This window comes from Calliphora vicina, chromosome 2 (genome assembly GCF_958450345.1).
Source record: "Calliphora vicina chromosome 2, idCalVici1.1, whole genome shotgun sequence".
Classification (NCBI taxonomy): domain Eukaryota; kingdom Metazoa; phylum Arthropoda; class Insecta; order Diptera; family Calliphoridae; genus Calliphora; species Calliphora vicina.
In genome coordinates this window covers 127,256,018-127,280,750 of record NC_088781.1, presented here as the reverse complement: position 1 = coordinate 127,280,750, position 24,733 = coordinate 127,256,018, and the positions used below count along the sequence as shown (strand labels likewise).

The 24,733-nt window shown below is 30.5% G+C and overlaps 6 protein-coding genes and 1 long non-coding RNA gene across 11 annotated transcripts in view; 3 read left to right on the top strand and 4 right to left on the bottom strand.

The window, feature by feature from the left end:
* The first annotated feature begins 364 nt into the window (after positions 1–364).
* On the top strand, positions 365–1,180 carry ND-B22 (NADH dehydrogenase (ubiquinone) B22 subunit). The gene is made up of 3 exons (XM_065501357.1): positions 365–546; positions 638–780; positions 840–1,180. The coding sequence occupies exons 1-3, from the start codon at positions 452–454 to the stop codon at positions 1,031–1,033; spliced, it is 432 nt and encodes a 143-aa protein (XP_065357429.1). The 5' UTR covers positions 365–451; the 3' UTR covers positions 1,034–1,180.
* LOC135951674 (DET1- and DDB1-associated protein 1) lies at positions 1,181–2,117 on the bottom strand. Its single transcript, XM_065501358.1, has one exon. It carries the CDS (start codon positions 1,780–1,782, stop codon positions 1,480–1,482), a length of 303 nt encoding a protein of 100 aa, XP_065357430.1. The 5' UTR covers positions 1,783–2,117; the 3' UTR covers positions 1,181–1,479.
* A 1,032-nt stretch (positions 2,118–3,149) lies between these two features.
* On the bottom strand, positions 3,150–4,112 carry Dpm1 (Dolichyl-phosphate mannosyltransferase subunit 1). Its single transcript, XM_065499703.1, has 3 exons — positions 3,956–4,112; positions 3,688–3,898; positions 3,150–3,632 (listed from the first exon to the last, which is right to left on the bottom strand). The coding sequence occupies exons 1-3, from the start codon at positions 4,048–4,050 to the stop codon at positions 3,222–3,224; spliced, it is 717 nt and encodes a 238-aa protein (XP_065355775.1). The 5' UTR covers positions 4,051–4,112; the 3' UTR covers positions 3,150–3,221.
* A 340-nt stretch (positions 4,113–4,452) lies between these two features.
* LOC135952247 (centrosomal protein of 104 kDa) overlaps positions 4,453–24,733 on the top strand; it is a 139,569-nt gene continuing 119,288 nt past the window's right edge. For both annotated transcript variants that reach the window (XM_065502098.1, XM_065502097.1), the window contains exon 1: positions 4,453–4,849. In XM_065502098.1, the coding sequence (XP_065358170.1) occupies positions 4,810–4,849 (40 nt within the window). In that variant the 5' untranslated portion in view covers positions 4,453–4,809. The remainder of the gene's footprint in view (positions 4,850–24,733) is intronic.
* On the top strand, positions 10,431–11,104 carry LOC135952323 (uncharacterized). Its single transcript, XR_010576027.1, has 3 exons — positions 10,431–10,591; positions 10,667–10,738; positions 10,809–11,104. It is a non-coding gene; the product is annotated as an uncharacterized LOC135952323 (long non-coding RNA).
* LOC135952020 (homeobox protein 2-like) lies at positions 13,561–14,670 on the bottom strand. Of its 3 annotated transcripts, none has more exons than XR_010576009.1 (6): positions 14,543–14,670; positions 14,425–14,481; positions 14,226–14,360; positions 14,004–14,138; positions 13,782–13,933; positions 13,561–13,705 (listed from the first exon to the last, which is right to left on the bottom strand). XR_010576009.1 is itself a non-coding variant. In XM_065501794.1 (6 exons), the coding sequence occupies exons 1-5, from the start codon at positions 14,621–14,623 to the stop codon at positions 13,805–13,807; spliced, it is 462 nt and encodes a 153-aa protein (XP_065357866.1). In that variant the 5' UTR covers positions 14,624–14,670; the 3' UTR covers positions 13,561–13,705; positions 13,782–13,804. The 3 variants fall into 3 exon arrangements, 2 of the variants coding, with proteins under 2 accessions (XP_065357866.1, XP_065357865.1); XM_065501794.1 differs by having other exon boundaries at positions 13,782–13,873; positions 14,004–14,119; positions 14,222–14,360; XM_065501793.1 differs by having other exon boundaries at positions 13,782–13,873.
* Positions 18,466–21,960, bottom strand: LOC135952178 (GATA zinc finger domain-containing protein 14-like). 2 transcript variants are annotated; one of them, XM_065502014.1, is made up of 11 exons: positions 21,819–21,960; positions 21,676–21,714; positions 21,495–21,608; positions 19,983–20,033; positions 19,885–19,923; positions 19,715–19,819; positions 19,337–19,375; positions 19,185–19,271; positions 19,069–19,107; positions 18,875–19,003; positions 18,466–18,807 (listed from the first exon to the last, which is right to left on the bottom strand). In XM_065502014.1, exons 1-11 carry the CDS (start codon positions 21,909–21,911, stop codon positions 18,769–18,771), a joined length of 774 nt encoding a protein of 257 aa, XP_065358086.1. In that variant the 5' UTR covers positions 21,912–21,960; the 3' UTR covers positions 18,466–18,768. The 2 variants fall into 2 exon arrangements, with proteins under 2 accessions (XP_065358086.1, XP_065358087.1); XM_065502015.1 differs by lacking the exons at positions 19,715–19,819; positions 19,885–19,923.

Genomic DNA, 24,733 nt, shown 5'->3' with positions numbered 1-24,733 from the left:
ATATAAATTCAATTTGATTGTAATTTATAAAGATAAATTGTTGAATGCATCATAGGCAAATAATATTAAAATACAAATTTAAAAATAAGGTATAGACATAAAATCACTATATGTCATTTATTAATTAGGTTATATATTTGAAATCTGTCAGCTTTTAAAATTTTATAAAAATTCGACTAAAAAATACATTTTATATTGGAAGTGTTTTCTATAGAAACCTTGAACAAGATTCCAATAGAGAACTATGACTATTGGAACTTTACCAAAATTCACAGAAATAAACTAGCGTTAATGGGATTTCATTTAAAGACTTGGCAATACTATCATTAATTTATATGAATGACAATATTGAAAAAGAAGAAGACTGTCATTCAGTGTAAATTAGCTGTCTGGTGCAAGAGAAAACATTTTATTTTGGGAAAATTCTAATAAAATTAATAAAATATTCAACATGAATATACCCACTGGTATTGTTACACACACCAGACAGGTACAAAGCTTGTACAAGAAAGCTTTGCGTAATTTGGAAGCCTGGTATGATCGTAGGTAAGTTAGAAAATGGCCAGGATGTTGGCAAGCACTGAGGTTATGTAATTTGGAAATTCGTTGTATTAATGAAATAATTCAATATTTTTAGAGAAGTTTACCGCTACAGAGCTGTACAAATGCGACACCGTTTCGAAGAGAACCGTAAGGTAACCGACATGGCCAAGGCCGCTCAACTGTTGGCTGCTGGCGAGCAAGAGTTGTTTAATACCCAGCATTACCAGCCCATTAAACGTAAGTTGTCTTGAGAAATTGTATAAAGTTCGCAAATTATGTGATTTTTAAATTTTTAGAGGCCAACAGTCCTGGTGGCTGTGCTTTCGAACGTGATGTTGAGCCCCCAGATTGGGTTTTGGACTACTGGCATCCTTTGGAAAAAGCTCAATACCCTGAATTCTTTGCCAAACGTGAACAACGTAAGAAAGAATTTGTAGCTTGGTGGGAGAAGCAATACGGCAAACCAGACCCCAAGGATTTGCACCATTAAAATTAAAGTTTTAAAAACCAAAACGATTTTTAGCTAAAATTTAAAAAAATAAACACATTACCAAAACTAAAATATTCTCCAAAAAATTGTTTACCCATTAAATACTGCCCCAAATATAACGGTACTTTGTAATGAGAATTAAACACATTTTTAGTTTTTTTATTTTATTTAAAAAAAATTATAAATATTAAAGTAATTCGAAATCTTATTTAAATCCTGTTGTACGTATTAAATTAATAATAATTCAGGTGGAATAAAAAAAAGAAAATCGTAAACAAAATAGATTGTTTCACAGAAAAAAAAAATTAACACAAGATGGTTTACAAAATTGAGTTGTATGTTAGTTAGGAGGAGCTATTGGAAGGAGTTTTAAAGACTATTGCCACTTCAATTTGTTAGACTTTAAGCTCTTTTTTTAAAAAGAAAAACTAAGAATTTGTTATCATCTATTCGGCCTCCAAACGTGGGCGCTTTTTACAACTGTTGCCAGCACCATTAGCCGAACTGGAACCTTCAGTGCCATGATCACGTTTCTTGGGTAATATCTTCTTATCCCACTGTTGTGTCAAATAGCGCAGCAGTACCGAACGTTTATCCAATACTATATGTTGTTCCGAGGGATAGTCTTCAGTGGGTAGGTAAACGGATGGTCTTTTTTGTGATGTTCGCATGGCTTGTTCCGTATTGAATTGTGAGAAATTGTCTGCATTATGGCAGGGTAAACCCTTAATGAAATCTGTTACCGACATTTTAAACGATACGCTATATTTATTGCGTTAAACTTTTGTAGTTTCTGCTTGAACTTTTTTTATAATTCTTAATGAATGTACAGAAACCAGCTGCTTATTGGATTCTGCCCCTTTGTTGTTGTGTTGTCTGGAATTTTCTTTTATTTTTGTAATATAGCTGATTACTTAGTCGTTTTTAAATATACTCGGAATATTTTCAATACGATTTTAATGAACTGTTCTGTTAAATTTAGAAATTTATTATAGTTTTCTAGCAATTTTATTGGAAATTTGTGTGTTTTGTATGTTCTTTGCAATCTTTTTTTTGACGTTTTAGTAATTGCTTTTTTGTTGTTGTTGATTTTTCATGATGTCTTGTAAATTTTTACGAAACTTGGTAGCATTGTTGTGTCATTGAGGCAATGTTGCCAATTTAGTGTCTTATTTTGCAAAATAAGTAACGAAATGACGAAATGAATATAAAACATCAAAATTAATATTTCAATATCTATAAACTTAGAAATTAAATAGAGCGTGAGCTAAGCTGTTCGATAATTGCTTGCGAGAATGTCAAAATTAAGTACATATAAATTAAAAGATAACGAAAAATAAGTTAATTTTATTCCAAAAAATATTTAAATTTTTATAAATAATCTCAGAGAATAAATTTATATTTATTATGCAAAAAAATTATTTAAAAGTTTAATAAATTTTGTCTTAAGTTGAGTTTATTATTTTATTGGGCTAAATTTTAAATAATTTCACAGTAAGCCCCTGTCTATATTTGTCAAATATTTATCAAAACAATTAATGACTTTTGTAAAGACAAAGTTGTCTATGCAAAAACACTGTCATACCTGTAATTTGTATACTGGTATGCTTTATAAATTTTTTTACTTTTTTCTAAAATTTATTTATTTTGTAAGCAAATATATTTTTCATCAACTTTTTAAGACAATGTTTTCCACCCCAACATTTTTTTAAACTCAATTTCTTTTACACAAAAATTTTTTTCAATATTTATATTAAAATATTTAAGATAGTTTGGTGTTTTAAATTTTTAAGAAACAATAAAAACGCTGCTTGATGAATAATTACCAGGGCCTATTTCACTAATAAGACAAAGCGCCATCTTATTTACCGTTTTTTACAATAAAATGTTTAAAGTTTTTATATCAAAACATTTAAAAAAAAATAACGGTCGCAGAATATGGTAGCCCCTTTGCAGCCTAAAACTAAACTTGGCTGCACTGGTAGCTAACAGTATTATCAACATTACATTTGTTTACAATTTACTCCATAAAATCGCGGCAACAGTTTTTCATTTCATCCTTTTCAGTTAATTTTTTACAATTAATTTAGTGTAGTGTTCAATATACAAAGTAAAGTTTAATTTAATGGAATTATATTTATCAAAGTGTTTAATAATATACAAAAATAATCAAGGATAACTACACAATTTAAGTGGTAGCAAATAAATACAGCAAATTTTTGGCAAATTGTACAATTTCTGTACCGCCCAATTTGGAAGTGCCATAAACACGATCCACAAATGTTATAGGTACCTCACCCACCGAAAAGCCATGTTGCCTGGCACGCACCAACATCTCCATTTGAAAGACATAACCCTTGGAAACACAACTGGAAATGCACTTTTCCAAAACCGGTTTCTTGTACAATCTAAATGAGCCGGTTAAGTCCGAAGCATTAGGGCGCAACAAGAGTTGTGACAAAAAGTTGGCACCACGGGAAATAAGCTTGCGCTTAAAATCCCAACCGTAAACACCACCCGATCCTTGGTAGCGGGTGCCGGAGACAATATCGTAATCATGTTTCTGCTGCAATTCTATGAATTCTGGTATGAATTTGGGCTAAAAAGGTAAAGTTTTTATTAAAGAAGTTTGAACTTTAATCTGATGAACTTACATGATGACTCAAATCGGCATCCATTATAATGATAAAGTCTCCCGTGGCATGTTGTATGCCATGTATATAGGCTGTACCCAAACCCAATTTTGCTTTACGTGGCCGTAGCAATATTTTATCTTCACCATAGATTTTTTGTAGATCTTGGGCCACTTCCAATGTACCATCTGGACTGCCATCATCTATGACAATAACTTCAAATTTGTGGCCACTTATTAACAAAAAGCAATTATTAAATGTTTTTTAGAATTTCCTTTCAAATTCTTACCTTTCATTGAGATATTTCATTATTAACCAAATAATAATGGGTAGATTTTCCTTTTCATTGTAGGTGGGCAATAATATACTGTATTTATGTTCCATTTTATATGGATTTTCTATAATATTGTCTTAATTAATTAAAACAGTGATTTTTTTCTTTAAGTGACAAATAAAAACAAAATTGATAAAATAAAGTGACGTGCCGTAATACTGCCTTATCTTAAACAGCTGTTTAACGGCATTACCTGTTAGTTGTATTTAGTGTTGCCAGTTTAAAATATGTGTGTAAAACAGGGTTGTTATGATATTTTCCAATAGCTACCAGACTTTTTAAGATATAAAACCGTTAAAACTGTTTTAAATAGTTAGGCAACTAAAATTTTGAATAATATTTAGGGAATTTTATATTAAATCCTATTAAATTAAAAAGATTAGCATACAAAACATAAATAATTTTAAAATATATATTTATATATAGATTTCTTCATTTAATATACAATAAAAATTCGGGCTAGTGCGCAGGTTTTTACTTTCATATGTCAAACTTATATTTGACACTAAATGTAAGTGTCATTTTAAAAGCTGTAACAAATTGGGGTTGTCTAGTAGTTATCCTGGTCAGACGAGAAGAAATTGTGCTTACAGAAAAAAAATAAAAAAAAATGCAATTTAATTAAAAAATATAAAATATTTGTTAAAAAAAATACAAAAAAAGAAGCAAATAAAAAATGCTATAATAAAAATAAATAAAAAAAATAATATCAAAATTAAATATTTGTGCTATTAAGTGTTAAAAAGTGTTGCAGAAGAAAGAAAAAATAAAATTCCTGTACTGTCAGTCCCAACACTCTATGCTTCATCATGGCTAAAAAGATTCCCTTCAATGTTGTATTTGCTTCTGGTAAGTCCACATTTTTGTTTCCTATAATTGTATGTATATAATATGTTTTAACATCTAATAAATAATAAATTAACTCCCATTTATATGCAGTATATATATTTAAGGTCACTTGAATCTTGCCCTACCTTTGTTGGCTCTTTCAAAACTGCAATCATTACAAATGTTTATGTTGTTGTTGTTGTTTGGTACTTTTTTGTGTACTTGAGAAATCGATAAATCTCAGTCTGTGATGTTTTTTTTCTCTTCTCTTTTAGCAAATAATAAAATTACTTAAAGTTTATGTCTCTATTTTATATTTAAATCATTTTTGCCAAATAAATCTTTGTGCATCCTATGTAGCCGAATTGATTAATGTCAATGTTTATGTGGTTTATTTCAAACGTTCGCAAATTAACACCTTTTTGGGGTAAGAAGATGAGGCACGTGCTTTATTTATGACTGTGTATTTTTCCGTCTCTTTGGGTTAGTGATGAATGGGATGGAATGATTATTTTAATGTACAAGAAAAGTTCATTAACTTTTATCGGTATAAGTAGTTGTATTGGTAAAAATATTTGTTCGTTTAATTTTAATGAATCGTTACAGGGAAATTTTGGAACTAGTAGTAAAAATTTAGCAAACATTAGGATTCAACTTATTTATTCATATTAAAAACAAAATGGACCAAACGAAAACAATTTATTTAAATTCAATTACCCAAAAGGGAAATTAATGGGAAATTAATCTGTCATTTATTCTCACATAGTTATTGAACAATATTGAAACAACAACATTTTTCTTTAGCAAACATTTTCCATGAAAGTACATACATACATAAATTGACTCAATAAATTTTGTAGAGAAAATATTAAGATACATTTGGTTACTCCTTGATTAAGAATATTTAGTCGGATATTATTAGAAAGGAATTCCGTTCTAGAATGCAAAGAGTATTGTACCAGGGCGGCTCAATAAGTCCGTGAATTTATGAATTTCAACCACACGGCTCCTATCAACAGGCATCTGTCAGTTGACTCCTGTCAAAATTTGAACAAGCTGCGTGATTTTGTTTGTGTTTGAAAGACTGCCGTTTTACTTCAGGAGAAAGTGGAAAAGGTTAAGCATAATTTTTCACTCTGCACCATCAATTGCAATGGTAACAAAGTGGTTTACTGAATTTCGTTGTGCCCGTACAAGCACGGAAAATGCCAAACATTCTGGACGCCCAGTTGAGGACTATATACCCAACAATTGAAAAACTTCCGGATATGGTGTTGTCCGATCGCAGATTGAAATTGCTAGAGATTGTGGAAGCCATCCCTGCAAATAATATTGGACTAATAAAATGGAATAATTACTGCATAGTCCAATGTAATGCAGTCATGGATCATATCCTTGTTAGATAAGAGTTTCTTTAACAATGACATTTTCTTGCTAACACAATTGCAAAACTAATCCACTGGAGTGGTCCATGGAGTAGTTTTATAGGACATCGTAATATTAAATATACCAAGTTTTTTTCAATACATTTGGGTTACCTTTGAACTAGTCCTGGTCCCTTATGGTCTATATTTTACATGCATGTAATTCACATGGCTCAGTGGTTTCAATTTTGAACTATCATTTATGTACTAGAAAGCTTTTCGCTTTCCGACCATAAACGCAATCGTGTGACAAGTTCGCAGGAGTGTTTGGTGTTGTTCAACCGCAATATGGACGAGTTTTTGCGGCATTTCTTTACCGTGGACGAAAGGTGGATCTACCACAACACACCAGGGACCAAACAGGAGTCAATATCGTAGGTTTCTCGGTGTAAATGCTCGTCAAAGAAATGCAAGGTGGGTTTGCCAGTGATGGCGACAGTTTTTTGGAATGCACGCGGTATAATCCACATTGACTTCCTTCGAAAGGGTAAAACAATCAATGGCGAATATTATGCCAACTTATTGGGTCGATTTAATGAGGATTTGAAAAAAACGAACTCATTTCACCAAGCAAAAAGTTATTTTCACCAGTACAATGCAACGGTGCACACATGTTCAGATTCCAATGGCAAAAATCTATGAATTAGGCAACGAATTGCTGCCTCATCCACCATATTCTTGTTTCCAAACCTGAAGAAATGGCTCGAGATTTGGCTCCAACTATACCTACCCAGGTTCATCACAGAATACACCAGAACCAACACCTCGGCTCATAATTTTAAACGAATTTTAAAATAAAATAAATTTCAGTTCTAGTTCAGTTCAGTTCTAGTTCAGTTTTAGTTCAGTTTTAGTTCAGTTCTAGTTCAGTTCTAGTTCAGTTCTAGTTCAGTTCTAGTTCAGTTCTAGTTCAGTTCTAGTTCAGTTCTAGTTCAGTTCTAGTTCAGTTCTAGTTCAGTTCTAGTTCAGTTCTAGTTCAGTTCTAGTTCAGTTCTAGTTCAGTTCTAGTTCAGTTCTAGTTCAGTTCTAGTTCAGTTCTAGTTCAGTTCTAGTTCAGTTCTAGTTCAGTTCTAGTTCAGTTCTAGTTCAGTTCTAGTTCAGTTCTAGTTCAGTTCTAGTTCAGTTCTAGTTCAGTTCTAGTTCAGTTCTAGTTCAGTTCTAGTTCAGTTCTAGTTCAGTTCTAGTTCAGTTCTAGTTCAGTTCTAGTTCAGTTCTAGTTCAGTTCTAGTTCAGTTCTAGTTCAGTTCTAGTTCAGTTCTAGTTCAGTTCTAGTTCAGTTCTAGTTCAGTTCTAGTTCAGTTCTAGTTCAGTTCTAGTTCAGTTCTAGTTCAGTTCTAGTTCAGTTCTAGTTCAGTTCTAGTTCAGTTCTAGTTCAGTTCTAGTTCAGTTCTAGTTCAGTTCTAGTTCAGTTCTAGTTCAGTTCTAGTTCAGTTCTAGTTCAGTTCTAGTTCAGTTCTAGTTCAGTTCTAGTTCAGTTCTAGTTCAGTTCTAGTTCAGTTCTAGTTCAGTTCTAGTTCAGTTCTAGTTCAGTTCTAGTTCAGTTCTAGTTCAGTTCTAGTTCAGTTCTAGTTCAGTTCTAGTTCAGTTCTAGTTCAGTTCTAGTTCAGTTCTAGTTCAGTTCTAGTTCAGTTCTAGTTCAGTTCTAGTTCAGTTCTAGTTCAGTTCTAGTTCAGTTCTAGTTCAGTTCTAGTTCAGTTCTAGTTCAGTTCTAGTTCAGTTCTAGTTCAGTTCTAGTTCAGTTCTAGTTCAGTTCTAGTTCAGTTCTAGTTCAGTTCTAGTTCAGTTCTAGTTCAGTTCTAGTTCAGTTCTAGTTCAGTTCTAGTTCAGTTCTAGTTCAGTTCTAGTTCAGTTCTAGTTCAGTTCTAGTTCAGTTCTAGTTCAGTTCTAGTTCAGTTCTAGTTCAGTTCTAGTTCAGTTCTAGTTCAGTTCTAGTTCAGTTCTAGTTCAGTTCTAGTTCAGTTCTAGTTCAGTTCTAGTTCAGTTCTAGTTCAGTTCTAGTTCAGTTCTAGTTCAGTTCTAGTTCAGTTCTAGTTCAGTTCTAGTTCAGTTCTAGTTCAGTTCTAGTTCAGTTCTAGTTCAGTTCTAGTTCAGTTCTAGTTCAGTTCTAGTTCAGTTCTAGTTCAGTTCTAGTTCAGTTCTAGTTCAGTTCTAGTTCAGTTCTAGTTCAGTTCTAGTTCAGTTCTAGTTCAGTTCTAGTTCAGTTCTAGTTCAGTTCTAGTTCAGTTCTAGTTCAGTTCTAGTTCAGTTCTAGTTCAGTTCTAGTTCAGTTCTAGTTCAGTTCTAGTTCAGTTCTAGTTCAGTTCTAGTTCAGTTCTAGTTCAGTTCTAGTTCAGTTCTAGTTCAGTTCTAGTTCAGTTCTAGTTCAGTTCTAGTTCAGTTCTAGTTCAGTTCTAGTTCAGTTCTAGTTCAGTTCTAGTTCAGTTCTAGTTCAGTTCTAGTTCAGTTCTAGTTCAGTTCTAGTTCAGTTCTAGTTCAGTTCTAGTTCAGTTCTAGTTCAGTTCTAGTTCAGTTCTAGTTCAGTTCTAGTTCAGTTCTAGTTCAGTTCTAGTTCAGTTCTAGTTCAGTTCTAGTTCAGTTCTAGTTCAGTTCTAGTTCAGTTCTAGTTCAGTTCTAGTTCAGTTCTAGTTCAGTTCTAGTTCAGTTCTAGTTCAGTTCTAGTTCAGTTCTAGTTCAGTTCTAGTTCTAGTTCAGTTCTAGTTCAGTTCTAGTTCAGTTCTAGTTCAGTTCTAGTTCAGTTCTAGTTCAGTTCTAGTTCAGTTCTAGTTCAGTTCTAGTTCAGTTCTAGTTCAGTTCTAGTTCAGTTCTAGTTCAGTTCTAGTTCAGTTCTAGTTCAGTTCTAGTTCAGTTCTAGTTCAGTTCTAGTTCAGTTCTAGTTCAGTTCTAGTTCAGTTCTAGTTCAGTTCTAGTTCAGTTCTAGTTCAGTTCTAGTTCAGTTCTAGTTCAGTTCTAGTTCAGTTCTAGTTCAGTTCTAGTTCAGTTCTAGTTCAGTTCTAGTTCAGTTCTAGTTCAGTTCTAGTTCAGTTCTAGTTCAGTTCTAGTTCAGTTCTAGTTCAGTTCTAGTTCAGTTCTAGTTCAGTTCTAGTTCAGTTCTAGTTCAGTTCTAGTTCAGTTCTAGTTCAGTTCTAGTTCAGTTCTAGTTCAGTTCTAGTTCAGTTCTAGTTCAGTTCTAGTTCAGTTCTAGTTCAGTTCTAGTTCTAGTTCAGTTCTAGTTCAGTTCTAGTTCAGTTCTAGTTCAGTTCTAGTTCAGTTCTAGTTCAGTTCTAGTTCAGTTCTAGTTCAGTTCTAGTTCAGTTCTAGTTCAGTTCTAGTTCAGTTCTAGTTCAGTTCTAGTTCAGTTCTAGTTCAGTTCTAGTTCAGTTCTAGTTCAGTTCTAGTTCAGTTCTAGTTCAGTTCTAGTTCAGTTCTAGTTCAGTTCTAGTTCAGTTCTAGTTCTAGTTCAGTTAAAGGGAAAAAACAACCCTATCATAAGGGTAAGTCCCTGGAAACTGTGTTTCACTAGTTAATGGGTTATGTCGAGTTTGGTAACTTTAGGCTAGTATCATTTCTGTATATTGAAGCCCTTGGATCAATCTTCTTTCAAGTTGATCAAGGACCTAATAATCTATAGGATTATCCTTTCTAAAATTAGAACAATCTGGGATTAGCTTATCGTTGTCTAGCTCTAAACGTTTTGGAGTTGGATCGAGAATCTTCTGTGGTGATCTTGGCTTTCTAGTATTTTTCTGGCTGCCCAAAAACTGTAACAAATTAAATATTGTTACCTTATTGAAAAATATCTGTTCAATAGAAGAAAAGTTAAAATATCCTTCAATGTGGAATATTTTGAGGTAATAAAAACAAAATGAACCTGGTTTTAAGTAACGACTGTAGGGATGGAAATATACCATCTCGGCAGGATCATTTATTATTACCTTATCTGCATACAATCTGACATTCGATAGACACATGGAATTTCGATGTGTATATGTACTATTTCATGGATATTTAAAGAAAACAATTCCTTGAAACTTTAGTCATATTATATAGGTATATTTATACCTTCCATCCGACCACATTATCATCAACGTTAATAGTCTATAAATATTTATACAATTTCTTCTATATTGGTATAAAAAATCACTATTTTTTTTGCGTATATAAAATCATCTATTAAAGCTTTTGTTGTTCATACTATAAATTCAATACACTATACAACAGGATAACAAATAGCAACTACTAAGACTATAAAACACTTCCGAACACAATTAAAATGAAATTTTACATTATTTTCTTGGTAATGACCATATTTATGGTTTTCAACTTACATCTAAATAAGGCTGAGCAATTAGATCCAAATAATGTAAGTTTAAAAAAAACTACATTATAAATAAAATGTTTGTTGCAAATTTAAATATAAATAACTTTTTGCCTAAAGGACTATACATTTAAGGACACTAATAACGGTCAATTGTTGGTGGTGCCACGAAAAATAGATAATTATAATGGGGTGAGTTTGTTTTGTTTGTTTTGGATTTGTTTAATAAAAACATTTGAAATCTTGTTCCTTTTTGATGTAGACTAAAAAGGCGATAGCTAAAAGTTATAATAATAAAACTGCTACAATTAAGTAAAGTGCCAATAAGGAAATTGCCAAAATTCTGTAATAAACGACTCAAAGGATTTTAAGCAATTAAACGATATTAATTTAAACAGTACTGATGGAAATGTTAACGTCAATATGACTAACAAGGAGTTTAGTTTGTGGAAAAAATTTAAGAAATTCTTGGCTGATATGGTTAATTGAAATTTGCAAATAAAAAATTTAAAATATATTTATAACTTTTACAATTTTAAATAAAACACTTAAAATAGATTTGAATGTAGGAATCTTTATTATGATCCGAAAGATCTCTGACATTTAAGGAAGGTCTACCTGTATCGAATTACCCGATTAATATTGGCTTTCAAGTCCTAACTTTAAATTTAAATAGTTTAAACAAAGTGTATGTGAGACCATCAACATTTTTTATTCGTTTGAAAGGCCTATGTATGGAGTATAACATCATGCAAATGTCAGGCTGAATTGAATGTTGTTTGTGGCTTATTCGCATAGACCTGCGACTTAAGAAAACCCCACAAAAAAAGTCTAAGGGCCGTTTTCTCATTAAGTGATTATCTTTATCTTTTTATGCAGATTAAAGAAATTTGGTTTTCTCAATGTCTCATTTGCTTATATTCTGTCGCAAAGCTAACCCGACCTCACCTGCCAATTATTTATTTATCGTACAGATAAATTCAATCAGATGACTGTTGTTCATAGTTTTTATGTCTGTGTTTTTTTTGTAAACGAAATTCAATAGATTTTATCAAGGCGTATTTAACAAGGTGACAGCAGTGGCGAATTGAAATAAATACAGGCGAATTCACTTATTTTGTATATATAGAGTTTGACATACGGGCGTACGGATGAATATTTTTTATATATGTAGTTTGACATTATCGCGTGCTATTTCTATAATCAGCTGTGCTGCCGATGGCACCTTATTAAATGCACCTTGAGATTTTATTAAAAACAGTTTAATAGAGGAATTAACATTAATTTGATGGAGGATGAACTCGAAGAACATGAGTTCCAGGTCTAACTACCTGGCAGACATGCAGGATAATGAATTTTTCAAAAGATTCCGTCTGTCGATGGCCACATTAAACAGCTGATTTATGTAAACATGTTGTCACTTGAAGGCAGGGTTCCCAACTTTCCCATCTATTTTGAGAGGTATTGCCAACTGAAAATAATTTTTGTCGGTATATTGAGAAAACCAAAATTGTTAACGGACAGTTTATCGGCCTAATAAATTAATGTCGACATTTAGTAACAGGCAGTTTGTAGATACATTAAGAAAACGGGCATAACAGAGTCTAATCGCACGATCTCGGTGGCCAGTTCACATCACGTCCATATGAGATGACCATGTCCTCAAATCGCTCGTGCAGAATGTCCAATATGACATGAGGTATGTGTCAAGTAGCGCCATCGTGTTGAAACCACATGTCTTGGTGTCTATATCGTCCAATTCAGGCCAAAATAAGTTGGTAATCATCGTGATGGCCGATGACGTCACCAACCCAAAATCCTTTGATGTCTAGCTTTTTTTTTTGAAACATTTGTACAATATAAATTTATTCAAAGTGTTGGACATTGTTCCCTATGACCTTTTCTCATCTTTCTGGCAACTGCTCATATTTTGAGGCCAAGAACGAATCAAGCCAATATCGGATACTCTGTTCTAAAGTGAAACATATCCCAGGGAGAGCGTTCTGCACCGATAGAAACAAATAGTAGTCGGACGGTGCACCGTCTGAAGCACTTCATTCTAAATACTTTCTAACAGGTATTGCAACATGTGGCCGATGTTATGATGGAATATTACGGTTTCATGTATGGCCGCGTATTCTGGGAGTTTTTCGGCCAATGATCGCTTCAAACGAATCAGTTGCATTCGGTAAAGTCTCCTTGTGATGGTCTGGCTAAACTTCAGCAGCTTATAATAAATAGGACCCTTTTGGTCCAACCAAATACAGTGAATTACCTTAGGGCCATGTATATTTGGCTTTGGTGTCGATTCGGCTGGTTGTCTGGGTTTCACATACGATCTCTTACACTTCGGGTTATCGTAATGTATCCATTTTTCATCGCAAGTACTGATTCGCTGCAATAATGATTTTCTTTTATAGCGTTCAAGCTTCATTTCGGACATGCAAAATCGTCTTTAGTGCAAAAATATGCACTAACAAATCGATGCCAAAATTCTTAAATAGTTCTGAAACGTGTAAATATCTTATCTATGTGCTCATTAGACATACCAGAAAAAACATGCATTTGCAAAATTTTTTTTAAATTTTTAAATTTAAAAAAAAATAAAATAACAACCGAAAAAAATTTTTCCAAAAAATAATAAATTTTGTTTACCTAAAAATATTTAAAAATTTTATTTTGAAGTATAATTTGGTGAAGGGTATATAAGATTCGGCACAGCCGAATATAACTCTCTTACTTGCTTTCAGATTATTTTTCTTTTTCTTCTCTCTAAAATTTGAACAAATTATTTTGTAAAACAAATAATTTTAACTAGTAAGATAAAATCCAAAGCAGAACAAGCTTGTTGGAGTTAGTTTCGAGACCTGTCACAGAGTCCTTGAACAATGTTAAAGTATCTGGGGACTTTCATTGTAAGTTTTAAAACTAGAACCGGTTCACAGAACCAGTATTGTAATTACTGAAGGACCAGTTTATAATTGATTTAGCATTATTATCAAGTTTGTTGTAACTTCTTTTAAGTATTTTTTTTAACATTATTTTTATTTTTCTTCCCTCATTAAATAAATTTATATATCTAATAACAATTTTATTAGAAGATTTAAAAATTTACATTTACTCGAACCTGTTATATGTTTGAATGTTCTCGGGCTCTCTCTTTAGTTATTATTTAAAAAAACAAAACACAATAATTGAGTTAGAATATAAGCAGTTTAATTATTCTCTCACATACCTAACTAACTCTTCAGTGTTCGATTAATTGTTATCTGATGATTGTGAAATAGTTGTCCTTCCTTGATGTTTAATATTGTGCCCATTATGATTCTAAAATTTTATGAAGAATTTATATTTAAGTAATTTGTTTTTTCGATTTCTTGTATAATCCTGAAAACATTAGATTTCATTTAAAAACAATTGTTAGAAATAAAATCTAGTTAATCTTTATACAACTTACGTTGTTGTTTTTCCTAGACTGATATCGGTTTCCATTATTATTCCAATTCGATTCATTGTCAGTTGTACCAGTTTCAATAGTCCTGCCATTAATTTGCACACGATTTCTAACATTATCTCCAGTTATAATATTGTCCTGAAATTTGGCCAGAATTATAAAGAATTATTGAAGATTTCAAACAATTGTTTGAAATAAAATCTAGTAAATCTTTATACAACTTACGTTGTTGTTTTCCCTAGACTGATATCGGTTTCCATTATTATTCCAATTCGATTCATTGTCAGTTGTACCAGTTTCAATAGTCTTGCCATTAATTTGCACTCGATTTCTAACATTATCTCCAGTTATAATATTGTCCTGAAATTTGTCCAGAATTATAAAGATTTTTTCAAAAATTTCAAAGAAGTTTTACAAAACTTACACCGTTGCTGTTTGGTCTTACATCGTCGCTGTCTCTTATAGCTTGATCTCTATAGCCCTTGAAAAGTTTTATACTATTAAGAATTAAGTGTTAGAAATAAACAATATTTTCAACTTACTTTATGTTTGAGAGCCTGCGAATTATGGCATCTAACGAACATAATAAATAATATCGCCAGAAATCCGTGGTAAAATTTCATTTTAAACTTATTTACGATTTACTTCTTTCCCTAGAGGAATATAATATTGTACTGATAAAATTAATTATATTAAATGGCTTTTTATAGCAAATTATTTTTAGCGAATGCAACTTAATCACAAAGGGTGTTATAAATAAGTTAGTGTGGTTGCTTGAAGAACATTTTTTAGTCACGTAGAAGATAAATAAGTTATTTAAAAACAAAAATTACAATTGAAAATATTAAAAATAGTATGAGCTTGGAATACTAACTGTGAAATGTTTTAACAAGCCCAGCTAGAAAGTACTTGGCAATACTGTAAACCACTACAGTACTGTGACCATAGAGAAAATATACATAGAACGGAAACTCTCCTGTCAAAGACCTAACTCAGCTGTCAAAAACCTAAGTGGTGAGAATGTATTAGTAAAGAAACGGCTGAGCCGAATCTTATATACCCTTTACCAAATTATACTTCAAATTAAAATTTTAAATATTTATAGGTAAACAATTTCTTTTTCCCCAAAGTTGTTTTTTCATTTTTTAAAAAAAATTTTTTGTCGAATTGTTTTTTAATTTTAAAATTTGAAAATTTTTTTTTGTTTTTTTTTTATAATGAAAATTTAAAAAAAAAAATTCGGGTTAAAAAATATTTTTTCCGATTTTGATCCATTGTAGGTCCAACTTACTATGGTCATATATACGTCATTGCAAAGGTCTTTGAAACATCTATCATTAGATATCCATATTGTCTATATTAATGACTTAGTAATCCAGATATAGGTAAAAAATAGGTCAAAAATTGAGGTTGTCCTGGTTTTTTTCTTATATCTCAGCCATTTGGAGACCGATTTTCTCGATTTTAAATAGCAACCGAGTCTGAAGAATTCCGGAGATATTGATGTATGAATCTTGTATGTAAGATTTGGGGGCTTCGGAAGGTTGATTTCAACAGACAGACGGACGGACAGACAGACATACGAACATGGCTTAATCGACTCCGCTATCTATAAGGGTCCAGAATATACATATACATTTAAACAAGTAAGAGAGCTTTACTCTGTGTGCCGAATCTTATATACCCTTCACCAAATTATACTTTAAATATATTTTTTTAAATATTTTTATTTACACAAAATTATTTTTTTTTTTTAAAAAACATTTTTTTCCGAATTGTTTTTTAAAAAAGTTTTTTCCAATTTTTTTTAAAAAAGTTTTTTCCAATTTTTTTGTTTGGAAAAAGAATTTAAGAAAAAAACATTTTTTTTTGATGAAAAAAAAAAATCGGGCTAAAAAATATTTTTCCCGATTTTGACCCATTGTAGATCCAATTTACTATATATAGCCTTATATACATCGTTATAATGGACTTTGATATATGTATCATTAGATATCCATATTGTCTATATTAATGACTTAATAATCCAGATATACAGTGGTGGCCACCAATTTAAGACAAATACTTGAATTTTTTTCATCAACTGAATTTTAAGTGCGATAGAGCCAAAATAAAAGGACCTCTAAGGGTATGAAATTTATTATTAATGTTTCTAGTTTCTGAAAATGTTTGGAAAAATCGGTAAAACATATATGGACAAAGATATGTGGAAATACGTTGACCCACCTCAGCGAACATCCGCTGTTAATAACATGATATGACCGAAACTAATGGAACTAAAAATACGAAATTTGGTCCGAATATTTTATAATAATAAAAATATAATGATATAAATGTGAGAAATTATGTTTATTTAAAAAAAAATTTTTTTGGTCAAGTTGTAGAAAAATGTTATGTGTTCGTGGTGAATATGTATGAATTGACACAGTCGAATAAAACACACTTGTGTGTTAAAACAGTCCTCATGCATACATATTTGTGGAAATATTTGAAAACATAATTGACAATCACGTGGAATTTAGCAAACAATTTTTGTCTTAAATTCCTGGCCACCACTGTAGATAAAAAATAGGGCAAAAATCGAGGTTGTCCCGGTTTTTTTTTATATCTTAGCCATTTGTGGGCCGATTTTGTATATTGATGTATGAATCATGTATGTAAGTTATTTGGAGCTACGGAAAGTTGATTTCAACATACAGGCGGACATGGCTATATCGACTTCGGTATCTATAACGATCCAGAATATATATACTTTGTGGGGTCGCAAATGAATAATCTAGAAATTAAAAACGGAATGACAAACTTATATATACCCTAGCCACTCATGGCGAAGGGTATTAAAAATACCAACACGACTCTACAGTGATGACAAAAGTACAAAACGCGTAGAATTTTTGATGTAACAACATTGAAATCAAGATAGTCTGGTAATGATTATTTGGCGTTGTAACGATGTTGATATACCTTGCTATTGAAGGACTTTTTCTGCCTGGACAGATGCTTAACCAGAGCATAGATTTAGGGTAATAGAAAAAAACATAGATATACTATTTATTATACATAACATTGATCGTCTAATCCAAAATTCTTAGAGAATTTTATGGCGATCGGTCCAATTATGGGTCATATATCTGCCATGTAAGATCCACTTTCGAAAATAAATTATTGAAATTAAAAAGAAAAAAGTTTTGGCTCATTAAGTAGGGTTTGGTTTGAGTGAATATGTCATTCATGAACTACACAATTCTATTTATGGTGAATGTGTTTCAACGTGCGAATGATGGTTTGTGCGGTTCAGACAGAAGTTGTGAACTACACAATTCTATTTATGGTGAATGTGTTTCAATGTGCGAGTAATGGTTTGTGCGGTTCAGAAGTGGTGATTTTGACACGAAAGACCAAGAATTGGAGGCATTACTCCATGAAGATTTTTGTAAAATAAAACAAGAGCTTGCAAAATCATTGGGAGATACTCAAGCAGCAATTTGAAAACGTTTGCGAGCAGCAGGATTCATCCAAAAGCAGGGAAATCGGGTATCATATGAATTGAAGCCGATAGACTATTTTGCATGTCCAAAATTATGCTTGAACGCCATAAAAGAAAATCATTTTAGCACCAAATCATTACTTGCGATGAAAAATGGATCCATTACGATAACCCGAAGCGTAAGAGATCATATGTGAAGCCCGGCCAATTAGCCGAATCGACACCAATGCCAAATATCCAAGGCGCTATGGAAATGCTCTGTATTTGGTGGGAGCAAACGGGTCATATCTATTATGAGCTGCTAAAATCTGGCCATACCATCACAGGGAACCTATACAGAATATGTGGCCCGACATGAAACCGTAATATTCCATCATGACAACGCTCACATGTTACAATACCTCTTAAAAACTATTTTGAAAGAAGTGCTTGCGAAGTTTTGCTCATCCGCCTTATACTGCAGATCTTGACCCGTCTGACTACTATTTGTTTCGATCGATGCTGATCGCTCTCTCTGGGATACGCTTGAGTTTGGAACAGAGTATCCGATATTAGCTTGATTCGTTCTTGGCCTCAAAAGATGAGCAGTTCTTTTCGCTGGGAGTCCATATGTAGCCAGAAAACCAGTTTAATGTGTCGGAAATTCTCCTGTTGAAGACCTAACTCAGTTGTCAAAAACTTAAGTATTTAGAATGTAATAGAAAAACAAATTATGTGAAAACAAAAACATCACTCAGATTTTGTGATCGTGATTGTTTGAGTAAATTTATTGTTCATAGTTAAAATAAACTGTCCCAAACAACCTTAAATTTATCTCCTTAACGGAATAAAAACTCATTGTCTCTTCATCTCTATAAAATCTATTTGCTGAAAAAAAATGCACAGAAATATAAAAGATCTGGATGTTATTTGGTAACTAAAAACATATTTGTACATTGTTTCTAAATAATTTTAAATTTATTGACAAAATTAGTCATTTATAACAGATTTAAAATCATAGATTAATACACATAGACTGGAAACTTTGCTGTTAGTTAAAGACCTAACTCAGTTATCAAAAGGCTAAGTACTGACAATGTATTAGTAAAAAAAAACTATATAAAAACAAAAACAAACATTCGTATGTGTGATTTTTAAATTTGAGTTTTTTTTCTAGTTTCCTTTCTAAGTGTATTTCTCTATGATTTAAATAATATCCACTCTGGAGTGGAATATGAAGAGATAGTCAAACTTGAAATCAAATAAATACAAAAGGGTAATAAAGATAATTTACTGCATAGTTCAAAATTTTGGAGTTTTTATAGGTTCATATTCAAAATCCTGTAAAAGATTTGAAAAAAGCATTTGTTAGAAATAAAGATTAATCGAAATTACCTCTATATCTTGCCAAATATGGGCTTTCGTTATTATGCCAATTGTGTGGGACTGCATGATGATATCCACTTCCAGCATGATGAAAATTAGTATTTCTATTATCCCCAACTCCTCGATATCCATTTACTTGTGTAACAGTAACCTGAAAAATTAACAATTATTAATGAAAATCTTATTTAAAATAGAATATAATCAATGAAAACCTACACCATTGTTTGGAGTTTTTATAGGTTCATATACAATATCCTGTAAAATATTTTAATTATTAAGAAAAAAATTTTAGAAATAAAGATTAATCAAATTACGTTATTATGCTAACTTACATCGCTACTAGCATGATATCGGTTTTCGTTATTATGCCTAATGTTTGGGACTGCATGATGATATCCACTTGCTCGTGTAACAGTAACCTGAAAAATTAACAATTATTAATGAAAAACTAATTTAAAATTGAATATAATCAATGAAAACCTACACCATTGTTTGGAGTTTTGATAGGTTCATATACAAAATCCTGTAAAATATTTTAATTATTAAAAAACACTTGTTAAAAATAAATATTCACCCCTATCGCGAATCAATATTCCACATGAAATATTTTCCCTTTTCCTTTTTTCATTCATCAACTTTGTTCACGTGAAAAAATTCCCATTGTTGTGAAATTTTTAGATGGAATTTTGTAAACAATAAACAGCTGTTACGAACAAAATTAACTATTGTGAATGAAAAGTTTATGGGAATATCACAATAGCAATTTTCCCTTCGAGGGAAATGGATATTTCATGGGAACATAATTTCACATTTTATTGCCGATAGGGGTGATTAAAGAAATTACGTTATTACGCCAACTTACATCGCTACTGGTATGATATCGGTTTTCGTTATTATGTCTATTGTATGTATTAGTATTTCTATTATCCCCAACTCCTTGATATCCACTTGCTCGTGTAACAGTAACCTATCAAATTAACAATTATTAACGAAAAACTAATTTAAAATCGAATATAATCAATGAAAACCTACACCATTGTTTGGAGTTTTAATAGGTTCATATACAAAATCCTGTAAAATATTGAAATTATTAAAAAACACTAGTTAGAATTAAAATTTAATAAAATTACTGGTTGTGAGACATATCCCGTACTACCATAATGGTTCCTATTTCCATTGTCCTGAAAAATATTAAAAAAAATAAAGTTATTTAAGATAATCTGCATAAACCTGAAAAAGATTTGAATTTGAATACAAAACAATTAAGAGAGCTATATTCGAATCTTATAACCTTCACCAAATTATACTTCAGAATAAAAATTTTAAATTTATTTTTGTACCCTTCACCTCGTGAGAAGGTTATATATAAGTTGGTCATTCTGTTTGTAATTTCCACAATATAATTTTCCGACCCTATAAAGTATATATATTCTGGATCCTTATAGATATCGGAGTCGATTAAGCCATGTCCTTCCGTCTGTCTGTCTGTTGAAATCAACTTTCCTAAGCCCCAAATAACTTACACGATTCATACATCAATATCTATTTAAAATCGAGAAAATCGGTCCACAAATGGCTGAGATATAAGGAAAAAACCAGGACAATCTCGATATTTGACCTATTTTTGACCTACATATCTGGATTACTAAGTCATTAATATAGACAATATATGGATATCTAATGATAGATATTTCAAAGTCCATTGCAACGATGTATATTAGGCTTACTATAGTTGGACCTATAATGGTTCAAAATCGGAAAAAACATTTTTTAACCCGAATTTTTTTATTTTCACCAAAAGTTTTTTTTGCTTAATATTTAAAAAAAAATAAAAAAAAATTGAAAATTTAATAAACAATTCGAAAAAAAAAATTTTACAAAAAATTAAAACAAATTTTGAAAAATAAATTTAGTTTATCTCAAAATATTTAAAATTTTTATTTTGAAGTAAAATTTGGTGAAGGTTATATAAGATTCGGAACAGCCGAATATAGATCTCTTACTTGTTTTTTCCAAAGTTGTTTTTTTTTAACTTTTTGTAAATTTTTTTTTTTGGAATTTTGTTTTTTTTAAATTTAAAATTTTTTTTTTGTTTTATAAAATTTTTTTTTTGTTTTTTAAAATTTTTTTTAATATTTAGCGAAAAAAAGCTTTTGGTGAAAAAAAATTCGGTTTAAAAATATTTTTTCCGATTTTGACCCATTGTATGGTCTTATATAAGGTCTTTGAAATATCTATCATTTGGTATCCATATTGTCTACATTAATGAGATATAGGTCAAAAATAGGTCTAAAATCGAGGTTGTCCTGGTTTTTTCCTTATATCTCAGCAATTTGTGGACCGATTTTCTCGATTTTAAATAGCAACCGAGCCGGAAGAATTCTGGCGATATTGATGTATGAATCGTGTATATAAGTTATTTGGGGGCTTCGGAAAGTTGATTTCAACAGATAGACGGACATGGCTTAATCGACTCTGCTATCTATAAGGATCCAGAATATACATATATACTTTATAGGGTCGGAAAATGATATTGTGGAAATTACAAACGGAATGACAAACTTATATTCTCACGAAGGTGAAGGGTATAAAAAACAATTGTTTGAAATAATTATTGAATTAATTATTATAAAATTACTGACTGGGCTTTCATGTTTATTCCAATATTTCACATAGTCTTGATCACCATAATGTATAGTCGTCTTTCCATTAACTTGGTAGCGATCTTTAATATTATTGCCAATAATTACATTGTCCTGTAAAATCATCAATAATTATTAATACATTTTAAAACTAATTCTGAAACACTTAAAAAAAACTTACATCCTCGTTTTGATGTTTTAGCATATAATCCAGATAATGCTAAAAAAAAGTTATAAATTATTAAACAACAAATATTAGTAATAACATAAAAAAAAGTTATAAATTATTAAACAACAAATATTCGTAATAACATCTAAACTTACATCTAAACCATTTTTAGAACTTCGAGCCACCGAATTATGGAACTTAACAAATGCTATTAATGTTGTCAGCAGAAGTGCAATATGTAATTTCATTTTGAATTTAATTAAAATAAAATCTTCTATTCAGTCTAAGGAAAAGAAAATTATACTGAAACTATTAATTAGATTAAATGAGTTTTTATAGCTAATGCACCACAAACTCAAAGGGTCTTATAAATAATTTAGTGGAAAGTTTCTGCAATAGTGGTCTGTGGTTTCTTTTCTAAAACATTAAATTAGAAATAGCAAGTAAGTCTCATTTTCTTAATCTTTGGTTATTTTTTATCGCGACGATATACTGACAGTTTTCGTACGAAAAACGATAACCAGAGATTGAGAAAATGGGACTAAGATTGTTATACTCGGCTGTGCCGAATCTTGTATAACCACCATCAATATGTGGGTATTTTTTTAATTATTGACAATAAAATATTTATCTGATATAGGGATTATGTAGGGGTTAGGGTCCGTTCCTTATAAAAGTTGGTAGAAAGATTTAGGTTTATATAAAACTTGTTTATGTGCAATTACATCGCGATATTAATTATTACCAGACAATTATAAATGTTCAAGTCATTTTATGAGGGGGATCTTGTATGGGGACTAGGGACTTACAATAAACCCGGATTTCTCGGCTGTGCTTTACCATAATTTAATTTTTTTGTATTATACGCTACATTTACCTTTACAGAACAGTAATCGCAAAATACTTCAATTTTAGATTTTTTGTTGCTTAACTGGTTTTTGAAATATTCAATTCATATTCGATTCAATTAAGAAAACTTGGTTCAGAATTAAACTGGAATTTTCTCAATTTTATATTGAATTTATATTTCATATTGATATTCTTTTCTTCGCGATATTATTTATTATAAGACAATTATGAATATTCATACACATACACTAAACCCGGATTTCTCGGCTTTGCTTTACCATAATAGGTGGTCAGTATTTTATTTTTATTTTGTATTAATCGCTGCATTTACCTTTACAGAACAGTAATCGCCCAATAACACAATATTGGATTTTTTGTTGCTTGCCTGGTTTTTGAAATAAACGATTCAATTAAGAAACTTTGGTTCATTTTAAATTGGAATTTTCTCAATTTTATATTGAACTTCTCAATTTCATATTGATGTTCTTAATTTCAATTGAACTTTTTATAAATTACTAACAATAATTCACTATATTCAAAGATTAAATTAAAGAAAATTTAAATAATTTGAAAAATTTTTATAATAAAAGAAAATTTAATTTATTGAAAAATGATTACCTCTCAGCTTTGCTTTACCATAATAGGGAGTCAGCATTTTATTTTGTATTAAACGCTGCATTTACCTTTACAGAACAGTAATCGCCCAATAACACAATTTTGGATTTTTGTTGCTTGACTGGTTTTTGAAATAAACGATTCAATTAACTAAATTTGGTTCATTTTAAATTGGAATTTTCTCAATTTTATATTGAACTTCTCAATTTCATATTGATATTCTTAATTTCAATTGAACTTTTTATAAATTACTAACAATAATTCACTATATTCAAAGATTAAATTAAAGAAAATTTAAATAATTTGAAAAATTTTTATAATAAAAGAAAATTTAATTTATTGAAAAATGATTACCCCTCAGCTTTGCTTTACCATAATAGGTGGTCAGTATTTTATTTTTATTTTGTATTAAACGCTGCATTTACCTTTACAGAACAGTAATCGCCCAATAACACAATATTGGATTTTTTGTTGCTTGACTGGTTTTTGAAATAAACGATTCAAATAAAAAAATGTGGTTAATTTTAAATTGGAATTTTCTTAGTTTCGTATTAAACTTCTCTATTTCATATTGATATTCTTAATTTCAATTGTAATTTACCCGATTTAAAAATTAAATTCTCAATTTCATTTGGAATTTTTTCAATTTCACATTGAACTTTCAATTGGAATTTTTATACCCTTCACCTTCGTGAGAAGGGTATATATAAGTTTGTCATTCCGTTTGTAATTTCAACATTTTTCATTTCCGACCCTATAAAGTATATATATTCTGGATCCTTATAGATAGCGGAGTCGATTAAGCCATGTCCGTCTGTCTGTCTGTCCGTCTGTCTGTTGAAATCAATTTTCTGAAGACCCCAGATATCTTCGGGATCCAATTCTTCAATAATTCTGTCAGACATGCTTTCGAGAAGTTTACTATTTAAAATCAGCAAAATCGGTCCACAAATGGCTGAGATGTGAGGATAAAACCAGGACAACCTCGATTTTTTACCTATATCTGGATTACTACGTCATTAATATAGACAAAATGGATATCTAATCATAGATATTTCAAAGACCTTTGCAACGACAATGGGTCAAGATCGGAAAAAACATTTTTTAAACCGAATTTTTTTTCAATAAAAAAAAAATTAAACAAAAAATTTTTTTTTTAAATTTAAAAAAAAAAAAATTTTAAATTTAAATATTTTTGAATCCGAATTTTTTTCAACAAAAAAACAAAAAAAAATTTAAAAAAAATTAAAAAAAAATTTTAAAATAACAATTCAAAAAAACATGTTTAACAAAAAATTAAAAAAACAACTTTGGAAAAAAAAATTTTGTTTACCTAAAAATATTTAAAATTTGTATTTTGAAGTATAATTTTGTGAAGGGTATATAAGATTCGGCACAGCCGAATATAGCTCTCTTACTTGCCTCAATTTAAAATTTAAATTTTCAATTTCATTTGGAATTTTCTTAATTTCACATTGAAATTCTTAATTTCACTACAAATTTTCTAAATTTCATCTTTTTTGAAAATTCCAAATTTAAATAGAAATTCGCAATATCAGTAGAAATTTTCACAATTTCAATTAAAAATTTTGTAATTTAATACATA

Excerpts from the sequence above, each read along its gene's own strand:
- LOC135952178 (XM_065502014.1), bottom strand. The coding sequence starts at position 21,911 with ATGAAATTACATATTGCACTTCTGCTGACAACATTAATAGCATTTGTT. Across the intron at positions 20,034-21,494 it reads GGAATAAACATGAAAGCCCA|GACAATGGAAATAGGAACCA; the intron begins GTCAGTAATTTT and ends AATATTTTTCAG. Across the intron at positions 19,820-19,884 it reads TTAAAACTCCAAACAATGGT|GTTACTGTTACACGAGCAAG; the intron begins GTAGGTTTTCAT and ends TTAATTTGATAG.
- Dpm1 (XM_065499703.1), bottom strand. The coding sequence starts at position 4,050 with ATGGAACATAAATACAGTATATTATTGCCCACCTACAATGAAAAGGAA. Across the intron at positions 3,899-3,955 it reads ATGAAATATCTCAATGAAAG|TGGCCACAAATTTGAAGTTA; the intron begins GTAAGAATTTGA and ends TTTGTTAATAAG. Across the intron at positions 3,633-3,687 it reads ATGCCGATTTGAGTCATCAT|CCCAAATTCATACCAGAATT; the intron begins GTAAGTTCATCA and ends TTACCTTTTTAG.
- LOC135951674 (XM_065501358.1), bottom strand. The coding sequence starts at position 1,782 with ATGTCGGTAACAGATTTCATTAAGGGTTTACCCTGCCATAATGCAGAC.
- LOC135952020 (XM_065501793.1), bottom strand. The coding sequence starts at position 14,623 with ATGAAATTTTACCACGGATTTCTGGCGATATTATTTATTATGTTCGTT. Across the intron at positions 14,482-14,542 it reads CGCAGGCTCTCAAACATAAA|GGCTATAGAGATCAAGCTAT; the intron begins GTAAGTTGAAAA and ends AAACTTTTCAAG. Across the intron at positions 13,874-14,003 it reads AGTCTAGGAAAAACAACAAC|AATCATAATGGGCACAATAT; the intron begins GTAAGTTGTATA and ends ATAAAATTTTAG.
- ND-B22 (XM_065501357.1), top strand. The coding sequence starts at position 452 with ATGAATATACCCACTGGTATTGTTACACACACCAGACAGGTACAAAGC. Across the intron at positions 547-637 it reads GAAGCCTGGTATGATCGTAG|AGAAGTTTACCGCTACAGAG; the intron begins GTAAGTTAGAAA and ends CAATATTTTTAG. Across the intron at positions 781-839 it reads GCATTACCAGCCCATTAAAC|AGGCCAACAGTCCTGGTGGC; the intron begins GTAAGTTGTCTT and ends TTAAATTTTTAG.